General features: G+C 35.9%; 1 protein-coding gene across 3 annotated transcripts in view; it reads right to left on the reverse strand.

The window, feature by feature from the left end:
* strn3 (striatin, calmodulin binding protein 3) overlaps positions 1-12,639 on the reverse strand; it is a 174,652-nt gene that overhangs the window by 117,842 nt on the left and 44,171 nt on the right. For all 3 annotated transcript variants that reach the window (XM_059956184.1, XM_059956193.1, XM_059956202.1), the window contains exon 3: positions 4,897-4,970. In XM_059956184.1, coding sequence (XP_059812167.1) covers positions 4,897-4,970 — 74 coding nt within the window. The remainder of the gene's footprint in view (positions 1-4,896; positions 4,971-12,639) is intronic.

Genomic DNA, 12,639 nt, shown 5'->3' on the forward strand with positions numbered 1-12,639 from the left:
ACTGTTTCTTTACAACAAAGAGAGATAGAAATGAACAGACCATCCAATCTTAATAGAATCTTAATAGAAATCTGGACATGCTAAAACCTCTACCAGCCTAGTTGAACTTGTAAAGCCCCCCAATGAAGTGGTGTGGACTGGAGTCTAAATTGGGAGACTTGCCTCACCTCTAAACAACAGCAACATACTTGAACTTACGGAATCATATTCTGCAGGTGATTGGTACATTACCTCCTTACTCCTCCTTTAGAATCCCCAAAAACTCCCTCTGAGATTTCTTAAGTCTCAAGATCTTCCTCCTCCAATCCCCACCCCCGAGTTCTCTTGTGTAATATACTATACTAGAGATAACAATGCCAAGAGATACTAAAAGCAGTAGACCAGGGAATCCTCAGCAACTCCAAACCCCAGAGATTTTTTTTAGATTCAGGCAAGTAAACATTCATGACCATCACCTATTCTCTTCCTACTGCTCATGAATCCGTATTCCATCATAAGACCATAAGACATCGGACCAGAATTGGGCCATTCAGCACCCTGAGCCTGCTCTGCCATTTGATCATGGCTGTTTTATACTTGCCCTCAACCCAATTTCCTACCATGTCCTCATAACCCTTGTCAGCCTTACTAATCAAGAGCATTTCATAAGTCAACTCTTTCATTCCCAGGATCATTCTCATAACCCTACTTTGGGCCCTCTCCAATGCCAGCACAGTCTTTCTTAGATAAGGGGGGCAAACTGCAGTCTGACCAATGCCTCATAAAGCCCCAGCATTACATCCTTGCTTTTATATCGTAGTCCTTTTGAAATGAATGCTCAATTTGCATTTGCTTTCTACTACCGACTCAACCTGCAATTTCACCTTTAGGTAATCCTACACTAGGACTCCAAAGTCCCTTTGCATTTCTGATTTCTGAATTTGCACTCTATTTAAAAAATAGACTATGCCTTTAATCCTTATACCAAAGTGCATGACCACACCCTTCACTACATCATATTCCATTTGCCATTTCTTTGTCCACACTCCTAATCTGTGCAAGTACTTCTACAGACTTCCCGTTTTCCCAACAATACCTGGCCTTCCACCTATCTTTGTATCATTCAGAAACTTGGCGCAAAGCTATCAATTCCGTCATCCAACGTGAAAAGTAGCAGAACCAATACTAACCCCTGCAGTACACTACTAGTCACTGGCAGCCAATCAGAAAAGCACTCCCCCCCCCCCTTCCCTCTCAACTTTCTGCTTTCTGCCAATCTACAGGAAATAAAACTTCACATGATTTAGCTTCCAATTGATGCTCGTGGCTAGTGAAACCAAGGTGTGAGACATTTTGATTGTGTACCACTGAAATTACATAAGGAAAGACAACAGATTAATGCTCTTTCTATTAGCATATTGTTAAACGTGTATCCCTGCTACTTAATACTCACAGTTCAGGACAAATCTGTTTTGTCACTTCAGCCTTTTGGTTAATTGTATATTCACTGAGCCATTCCTCAACACTGTAACAAAAGGGTGTCAGGAGTTTGTACTTAGAGCTTTTGGAACAGACACTAGTATAGAATATACAAGGTGTTCTACTAGTTGGGATGTGCTACCATTGTAAATATGTAATTCTGAAAGTGTATCTGATAATGTTCAAAATGTTAAAGTAGGTGATTATCGTTATTAGTTTGTTAGTTTTGTGTTGTATTCGTGTAAAACATTGTGTCATGAACTTTGATAATAAATGCACTTTGAATTTTGAGTTTGTCTAGGACTCTCTCCTGTATGTTTGCTATGTGAATACAGACTCAGTATGGCTCGGTTTAAAGTTAGTCACAACAGATTAACATCTTGCCAACAACTAAAGGCAGGCTAACTGGCCTATAATTTCCCGTCTTTTGCCGTCATCCTTTTTTAAAGAGTAAAGTGAGATCTGCAATTTTCCAGTACTCTGGAACCATTCCAGAATCTAGTGATTCTTGAAATATTATTACTAATGCTTTCACAATCTCTTTAGCTACTCTTTCAGACTACCCCTGGGGTGCAATCCATCTGGTTCAGGTGATTTATCTACCTTCAACCCCTTCAGCTTCCCAAGCACCTTCTTTTGAGTACTGTAATAGTGACTACATTCATTTCTGCCCCTTGACACTCTCAAATTTGAAGCTGAACAACACACAAGATTTACTGGAGGTAACTAGGACAGACAGTAATTCAATATACCAATAATAACCTGAATTTCTTTCCAGTGTCTATCAGCAAGAGTAGTTTGGTAGCACCATCACCACAGAACAGGCTAACTAAGCTTTGAAGATCATGATTTCCAGAGCAAACCAACTTAAATTCACACAACTTATCTTGAAAATAAATCTTTGGATTTGAATCCTGGAAGACTAGATAGAAATTCAGTACAGAATTATTTGCTTGAATACACATTAGCTAATATTATCCAAATATTCTATGTGCACTTAATTTGAAGGACACAAGATTAACAGGTGTGAAATGGTTCTGATCTTGGTTGTTGAGAGTGCTGGTGAAGTAAGACAAGAAAAAGTAACCTTATCTAAGTTTAGGATACTAAAATTAAACAAAGTCCTTAAGGAATATAAAGAAGCTGGAAAAAACCCTCAAGATATAAAATAGGAGAGCCAGGAGAAGCTATAAAAAATCCTTGGCAAATAAGATTAAAGAAATCCCGCAACATTTTATATAAGAGGATAACAGCAAGCAGGTAGGATCGCTCAAGGATAAAAGGCTTGAAGCTGCAGGATATAGGTATCATGAATTGCCGAAGAGAAGGACGTGGGTGGCAGGAAGATACATGTGGAGCACACTAATATACTCCAGCATTTCGGGATAAAGGAGGTAGTGCTAGACATCTTGAAGAACATTCAGGTGGATAAGTTCTCAGGGCCTAATGAGATATTTAGAGTGGCAAGAGATGAGATTGCTGGGGCCTTGGCAGATACCTTTGTGTCCTATCTAGCCACAGGCAAGTAGCCAGTGTTGTTCCATTATTAGAAGAAGGAAATCCTGGGAACTGAAGTCTCAAAACAGTGATCGGGAAGACACTAGAGAAGAATCTTAGGGGTAGAATTTATGAGCATTTTGGAAATCATGGCCTAAACAGGGACAGTCAGCATGGCTTTCTGCATGCATGTCACGTCTTACCAATTTGATTCAATTTTTCAAAGAGATAACAACTGTGGACACTGACTACATGGATTTTAGTAAAGAACTTGACAAGTTCCAACAGAATAGGCTCATACACAAGATTAAGATGCATTAGTGAATTGGCTGTCTGGATTCAAAATTGGCTTGTCCAAAAAAGATAGTGGATAGTGGTCAATGAAACATTCTGGTTGGAGGCCTGTGAATAGTGATGTTCTACACTGGCATATGGCATGTGTGCTGCTTACTTCTATTAATTGACAAAAGAGTTCAAAAATCAGGAGTTGCAGCTTTATAAAGCTCCAGTTAGGTCACATCTGGAGTATTGCATTCAATTCTGATCACTCCATTATAAGGTGTTGAAGCTTTGGAAAGGGTGTAGAAGAACTTTTCAAGAATGCTGCCTGAATTAGAGAGTATGCTCTGCAAGAAGAGGCTGGACAAACTTGGATTGTTTTCCCTTGAGTGGCAGAGGCAGAGGACAGGTCTTATTGATGTTTATATGATGAGAGGCACAGATGGAGCAAACAGCAACTATCATCTTTTCCAAGGTTGAATTGTCTAATACCAGCAGGCATGCATTGAAGGTGAAGGGGCTAATTTCAAAGATATGCAGGGCAATAATTTTTTTTGTTTACACAGAGAGTGACAGGTGCCTGGAATGTGCTGACATGTCTGATAGTGCCTCTGTTGCATTCAAGAAGCTCTTAGATTGGTACAAGAAAGTGTAGGAAGTGGAAGGATATGGATATTACTTGGCCAGAAGGGATTAATTTAGTTGGGCATTTGCTTACTAATTAACTAAGTTTGGCACAACACAGTCGGCTGAAGGGCTTGTTCCTGTGCTGTACAGTTTTATGTTCTAACTGCGTGAATGGTCTGTGGGTAGTTCTTTTGCAAAAGCATATCTCAGATGTGCTCTAGTTATCATCAATACAATTCCAGATTTAGTTTCAAAGTTCTGGGTCGCACTTTAATTCATGAAGCTTTTAATAACGCTGTGGCATGGCTAACTGGCAAACAAGACCAGTGAAGCTTCTCTTTAACCAAAGAGATTTAAGAATTGAGTGGGTGGTCAGTGCCAAAATGGAGACAAAAAATAGAGACAAAAGCAGGTTATCTTAAGAAAGAGGGAAAAAGACAAAAAAGGGGAATAATGAAAAATATGAAAAAATAAATTTGTCATTTTATGTTTCTTGAATATTTGGATTCCACATCTATTTCCTAAAGAAAGAGTAAGGATAATTAACCGTCACTGTCAATCATCTTGTTACAAGTGCACTTAAGCTGATAAGTTTCTGCAATATGATGTCCAATTAACTCACAGGCACAGCAATATCATGTAAATCCTATGGTGCACCTGAGATGTCATTATAATAAAGCTAATTAACAGCACAACAACACAAATCAACATAAACTTCCTCGCAATCTTGTTGTGTAATTCCACATTCCACCCATTATTGAAACACATTCCTCAAGTCAAAACTTGGCCTCACGTCATTGTAAATTTAAAACTGGCAAAAATAACTCATTTCTTGTTGCATCCTAAACAAAAGCATTCTAAAATAATTTTATGATAACCCTAAATTATTTTGTATACATTGACATAAATGCATAAGAAATATCTTACAAACAACTTCAAATTAACTGTTGAAAACAAATCTGAAACTACCAAAAAGTTAAAATGTTTCTTTAAAAAAGACATGCTTTGTAATAATATTTAATCTGCTTTTATTACCTGATTCAAATGTTGGCATCCTTAAGTCACCTTGATTCAATTCTGTGCCGTATTTTAATTTATGATATTTTGCCCTTTAGAAAGAAATAAAATTGTTAGCATATGTCAATGTTCTAAAAAATCTTATTTAGTGAGTGCAATAGTGATGCCCTAAATAAGAATGGGAGGAGTCAACCATTGTTCCCACTCTATAGTGTTGCAGGTTTGTTCCTGTTCTTTGTGTTGCAGTCATTGTTCCCACTCTAATGATGTAGCATGCTTGATTGTTGACCACTGCCTTCAACATGAAATATTAAATGGAAAAAATCTATTGAGTAGCTGAGTTATTGAAAGTAAAATGCAATAAAATTAATTTTTAACCTCAAAATCCATTGCAATGTTCAGTGGGAGGAAAGTTCAAAATAGGTACCAATTGTGGGCTATTACCAAGACTCTATTTCTCTGTCTTGAGAAAGTAGTTTTTTTTAAAATAGGTTCACATCTGAGAGCAGGCTTTCCTCATGTGTTGGCCAACACTGATCATTCATCCACAAATGGGTTGATGATAGTCTGAACCCACTTGTAGGACTTCACGGTATACAAACTGACTGCTGTATTTCTGTTTCAAATGTATAAAATTAAGTTGTTTTCACAGGCAGTAAATATTCAGTTTAAGGAGGAAAACAGATTACAATATATTAGGAAATATATCTTTTCCGCACAAAAATCACAGTCCTCAACAAATAAATGAGAGCTCTTATATTCTGAAAATTCAAAAATTCATGTCAAGTAATCCATGAGGTTAATAAATTGATTTTTCATGCTCAATTTTTTTTGATATTACCTCAAACGGCAGAAAAGTTAAACTGCTACTAGCATTGCTCTTGCAGCTCCAGAGACCCAAACTCAATCGTGCCTTGGGTGTTGAACATTTTTCTAATAACTGTGTGCTTCTTCTGGATTTCCTTATAAATCCCAAAGACTTGCTGACACTTAGGTTAATTGGTGACTAATGTGCAAAAAGAGGTTTAGATGGGCAAATGAAAGAACAGGTTACCTGGAAATGTGAGGGCATGGGATTTATGAGTCTGCTCTTAGAGCTGGCATAGACCAGATAAACTCCTCCTATGTTGTGATAGATTATTGCATTCCAAGACATGCTGGACATGCACACAAAACAACAGAGCTACTTTAATTACTTTTACATTAATCTAACAGGGGTATACGTGGAATCAACTAATGACAACTTCTGCAGAGTCATTAACAGAACAACAGATGAGCCAAATTCACCAAATCAGACCTCCAGAGTGCAGATTAGAAGGTATTAACACAACAGGGATTTAATAAAACAAGTTTACTTTGCAAATGCTCTCGACGAAAGATTTTTTAAATGAAGTTTTCATAAAGTTTCACTATAAAAGCAGATTTGTAACTGATACAGAAAAAATTCTGAACCTGTTATACTTGCTCTAATCTGGTTCAAACAGAAATTCAAATTAATAGATTAGAGCAAGTATAACTGATAAAGATTTTTGTTGTATCAATTACAAAATTGCATCTCTGTTTGAATCTCAAACAATAAAAGATTGGGTTCTGACCACTTAAAGAAATTAGCCCATTTATACAGCACCTTTCATAACCTTAGGACCTCTCAAGTGTTTTCCCCCAATTAAGTTTTTTTAAAGTGGCATTACCAACGTAGCTTAAATGCCTTGGCACCAAACCTACAAATAAGATCCCACAAACAGCTATTAAAAAAATGACAAATTAGTTTTATAGACACTTCAACATCTAATCATGTAGTTAATGCATTATAGAGACTGAATTCACATCTTCATGACTTTACAGATTTAATAGCCCACAAGAATTCCATTTATCCCAAAAGCGCCATGCCAAAATTTATGCTAAATTAACAGCCTCCAAACTTCCATCATCAGTAAACCCTTATATTTGCCATAACTATACCATCTGACAGTACATTCATTTTTATGGCTCTTTGGTTACATTTTCACTCAAATTCCCAATCTATTAATGATGCTATCTAGTTTTGAACAAGAGGGTCAGTTTATTCATCCTTTTCAGTCAATCTTTTCAGTTCTAATAATATTCTTACCAATCTTAGTTGCACTTCTGCTGTGCCTTCATCCTAAATTTATAAACTGTAGGCCAGAATTGTACACAACAAGTGACATCGTCCGACGTTCTACATATTCCACATACCTGTTTCTAATTTGATGTGTCTAGGAATGAATCCAATTCTTTGTTTTTTTTTAAAATTAGACTGTTTCTTTCAATCATTTGTGTATCTGAACATCTAAATCCCTTTATTCTTCTCATCTATTCCTGTGTGCAGCTTCCTTATTATTCTCATCAATAAGTACCAACCTGCAATTAACTCTACTGAAATTAATTTGTTAATTACACCTGTTTAACATGTATGTAATTTATTTTGATGTATTCTTCCTCATTATTAACTAAGCCACATCACGCAACCATTAAATTTAGCATCACCTGCAATTTAGAAATTATATTCAAATTCCTAACTCTTATATACTGTATATGCTACATATTTGCTGATAACATGTTAGGATTCTACCATGTAATATCTTATCACATAATTTTTGAAATTACATCTTGTATCATCTCATCTATTTTGTTACTTAGATAGTTCAATCAAATTAATTAGGCACAAACTCTCATTTTGAAATTCATTATTACTACTGGATTAAAATCAGCAGGAAAATAATCAGCAGTTACATATACAATTTACAAAAATTTCCTGATCAAGTGCAAGCAAGTTCAGAATTTTCATACATGCATGGGTGTGCTGCCAACTTCTTGACCATTTTTCCACTACTGGGGTCATTAATATGAATTGTTGCAATTGATTCTAGTTAGATGTCAGTATTTCTCTTTTTTTTATATGCTTACTTACATTGTGACAGATTATTTTAAGTTTTAACAGTCAGAATTGATCTTTAATAAGTTTTGAGTGTTTTTGAATATCAGAAACAAGGTTTTGGCAGTCAGCTAAACAGGAATGCAGATTAACTTATAACCTTTTTTTAAAGTATTGCTGTAAATGGAGCTTATTTTCCTGCAAGACTATTTAATAAGGTCCTTTCACAGTGCAGAATGACACTACAGAAATTGCAGCCCACACTGACAGTAATTTATCCACCATTACCTTTTCAATTTTCAGTAATTTCTCCATTGCACATTGGAGTAAAGATTCTACTATTTCCTAATGTCAATAATAAGATAACACAAGGGCATTAGAAGCAGGAGGGCATAAGAAATGGGCTATTTGGCCCTTAAAATTGCTCATCATTCATCATGCTCATGGGCTGATTTTCTATTTGGGTACAATTTACTTGCACTGTCTCATACCCACTGATTCCTTTGTGGTCAAAAAAGCTAATGACCTCTGGTTTGATTCAACGATTTAATCTCCAAAGATACCTGGACTACAGAATTCTAAAGATTTGCCATCCTTAAGAGAAAAGTCTTAAATTACCTTCCCCTTATTTTGAAAATCAGTTTCAAAATAAGGGGAAGGTCACTTATAACTTTTCTCTGAAGGTGGTGAAACTTTAGAACTCTCTAGTCTGGAGATTTTTTGGAAACTGATTCTCAAATAACTGGACATCTTTAGACAGAAAAAGCATCTTCCCATCTCTTGTGCCAAGCCCATGTACTTTGTATATCAAAACGCGATCTCCTCACATTAGGCAGAGTCTCTCAAATTTTCTTCCTATAAAAATCCCATTAGCCATTGAACCAGTCTATTGTATCTTTTCTGCATGTTCTCTTTAGCAGATTCATTCTTTCTTAGGGGAGATCAACGCCATACACAATACACTGCACATAAGTTCACCAAAGTTCCAAACAATGTTACTGTATCCTTACAATTGCATTCAGATATTCTTATAATAAAAGGAAAGATACAATGTGCCTTGCCAATTGTTTGCTGTGTTGCTGTTTAGAGATTGACACACAAATGAACCTAGATCTCTTTACCCAATCTCTCACCACTTAAACTACTACACTTCTCCATTTTGTGCACTGTAGTAATTCGTCTTCTGTATTTCCTCATTTCCTCCTGCAATATTCTCAAGTACTTGCTCAGCTTGGCTATATCTCCTTGAAGCCTCTGTACATCATCCTTGGAACTCAAAATTTCATTGTGTTTTATACCAACAGAACACTGGAAAAAAATAACATTTGCCCCTTACACCAAATTATTGATATAAATTGCAAATAGCTGGTTCCCAGCCCCAAGCACTAAATCCCACTCTGCTGGCCTAAGGCAGTCCCATTTGTTACCACCTTTTGCTTGCTGTCATCGATTAATTCCTGATCATTCAGAATAACCCTCAATCACAAGTGTTCCAATCTTCTTGACGAACATCCTGCGTAGGACCTTATCATAAATCTTACAAAAATTCAAAAACTAAATACACCAGATCCACTCACTTCCGCAAAGTCTCCAAAATAAATCTCTAGCATGTTAGCCAAGTATAAATGCATGTTGACTTTGGTCAATCCACTTATTCTTTTAAATGTCTCAAGTACACACTCCAGTTTCATTCCCATAGATCTACGACTGACATTTGTCAAACATGTCATTATGTCTCCCTCCCTCATTCTGAAACAGTGGAATCAACATTTCCCTGGCTCCCTTCAATAATTTTTAAGGAAGTATATTAAAATACTGGAATTAGCAGATATCCATAAGAGAATATGACATATCATTCCACATACATAAAAAGTAAATAAATCTTCAGATGCTATAAGTCTAAAATACAAGTGGGAAATGCTGCTACACTCACTGTGTCAGGCAGCACCTGTGGAAAGAGAAACAATTACTGATTCAAGTCTGGGACCCTTCATGTTAACTATTTCTCTATCCACAGATACTGCCTGACGTACTGAGTGTTTTCAGAACATTGTTTTATATTACTCCATTTTGTTATGGTATTGGAAAAATGTTCTAATACTGTTCTTATGAATCTAATTGCTCTGTGCAGCGTCCAATAACTGAAAATATTTTAATCCATTGCCTGGTCCAAACACAAAATGGGAAGGGTCATGTTGTTACCACAGTGCTGTATTACTGTTGAATATTGGATATAGACAAAATATGTTAGCCAATTGATAAAACTGAAAACAAACCGAACAATTTCATCTGCTGAAGGGTCTCAGACAAAAACGTTGACTGCACTCTTTTACTCTTTTCCATTAATGCTGCTTGGCCTGTTGAGTTCCTCCAGAATTGTGTCTGTGTGCTGCCAACAATTTCAAAGAATGTTTCCTTCTCTTTAAATATGATGTAAAATATGCTTCATAATGAAAACATTTCACAGTGATATAATTAACTAGAAATACTGTCACTCAGCCATAGTCAATTTCATCTATTCTCCTTATGAATACAGTTGGGGGTGGGGGATGGTCAAAAAATAACCAGCTGACCACGCATGCATGAAAATCTTGAACTTGCTGGCACTTGGATGTGTTTTCCTGAATCCTGTTGGGCAGCATAAACAATCTGTTTCCAAAAAGTGGTCCAGTAAGTTTTTGTCTGAAGAAACAGCTCAATTGCTGAGTCTAAAGAATAAATAGCCTTAAACAGCTTACATATTAGTAATATGAGAAAGAGAAATGCAAATAAATGGTGTATATTGAAATTTCAGTGCATAGTTGTTTTTCAGAACTTTTACACATATTATATAAATTGTTTAGTGCCCCATAATCAAATATTTGCTTCTCCTTACAATTGTTGCCAAAATATCACTAGTCTTAATCAAATCAATTCATTACTGTCAAATCTAAATACACAGTTCTCACCAGTTGCACAAATTTCAGAAAAGTTAATTTCATTAATGAATAAAATCCTTGCCTTTCTCACATACAGTATGATAGACCATAACCCACAGAGCAGAATTAGGTCATTCAGCCCATGAAGTCTTACCTTTCATTTCCTATCCCTGAACCAGTTTTGGTTCTAAATTTATTTTTAATACCTTAAATGGTAGATTTAAGTATTTACAAGAACATGGGTAAGTGAAATTGAACAGAGCAAAATCAAATACAACTTAAGTAGAAGCATATCCTAATGGAAGCTAATTGTAAGTAAAACTCAGCCATACTTCACAAACAGCCAATTCATTAATTTTTAATAAATATTATTAATTTAAGAAATGCTGACATTGTTGGCCATTTCAGCACTTCTGGCCATCTTTAATTTTATTTTGAGGTGGTTCTGGTAATGAGCCACTGTCTTGAACCACTACGATTCCCACATTGCTGTTAGATAAGGAGTTCCATGATCTTGTTCCACCAATGACAAACAACAATTTGAGTCTATGTCCTAAACGACTTGAAGGGAATCCTGCAGATGGTGCTAAATCTATGCACCTAGTGCCTGAGGAAGAATCTACTCTCATTAGCCACTTAAAAACTCTCAAATCTAGGGTGAAAGTCACTCAAAAACATCTTAGGCCTTCTAGGTGATAAGAGGCCATGCTTCCAGAAATTGTTATTAAAGCTGCCTACAAGTTGCTCTGTTACATAGAGATGGTATATATTGTAAATACAGTGGACTGATGACAGTGAGTGTGAACCTTTAACAGGCGTGCTGATCAAGCAGGCTGCTTCATCCTGGATGATCCTGAGCTTCTTAATTTCTGTTAAAACTGCATTAATCCAAGCAACTGAAAAAAATTCTATCACACTTCTGACATTTGCCCAAAAGACAAGTATTGTAACAGAAACCCTGAGCGTGTTCAGGCATCCTTGTCACATGCAACATTTTGTGCCAACATAAAAAGGAATTAATTCACTACCACTTCAATGACAGGCCCAAAAAGTTAAGATACCCCAGTGGAACAACAGGGATGCAAAACATGCCAAGCCTCATTTAGAAGGGCAGATGCATGACAGAACTGCTTAATGACAACACTGAGGCAGACATTCAAGCTCTGTTTGATTAATTATTTGCGTCAAAGACAAACTTATCTGATCAAAGCTCAAAAGCTTCAATACATTACATTCTTCAAGAACTGTATAGTTTAAAAGCCTCAAAATAAATCCATATAGAAAATGTTAGTACCACCAAGATCCCAATTAAGGTGCACAAAGCTTGATTTTTAATTTATGACATTTTAATTAAAAACTTACAGAAACTTATACAAATTTGCTTAAATTGATGTTAGGTCTCAACCAGATTCATTCAGTAGGTTGTGGAATGAACTATATAAGGATTAACATGGCTTAATATTGGTACTCTCACTAAAACCCCAATATGCTTTGGATAAGTGAACTGTTAATCCATTTTGGCACTTTTGTGCAGTACAGAGTAAGCACAGCATTATTAAGGATCTTTCATATGAGATATTAATTCAAGATTCCATTTGTAATCTCATGTGCCCTGGATAAAATTTAGCCCACAATCAATATTGTGTATTTTACTGTTCTTGTGAAATCTAGCTGAAATAAAATGCACCATATTTCCATATTACAGCTGTACTGTGCTAGTCTTTTACACTTCAATCATATGACATCCACTTCAGGTTATAAAACAATACAATATAAACCCATATTCTCTCATTTCTTAATCTTTTAGAAACATTTTTAATTTAAAAAAAGAACAGTGATGGCCTCATTTTAGAGTACATTCAAATATCAGGTATATTCAAAATCAATATTACAGAGCATCATAGTCAATTCAATGCCCTGGGTAGCCTATTTAGAATAATCAAACAC

Source organism: Hypanus sabinus, chromosome 2 (genome assembly GCF_030144855.1).
Source record: "Hypanus sabinus isolate sHypSab1 chromosome 2, sHypSab1.hap1, whole genome shotgun sequence".
NCBI classification, from domain to species: Eukaryota; Metazoa; Chordata; class Chondrichthyes; order Myliobatiformes; family Dasyatidae; genus Hypanus; species Hypanus sabinus.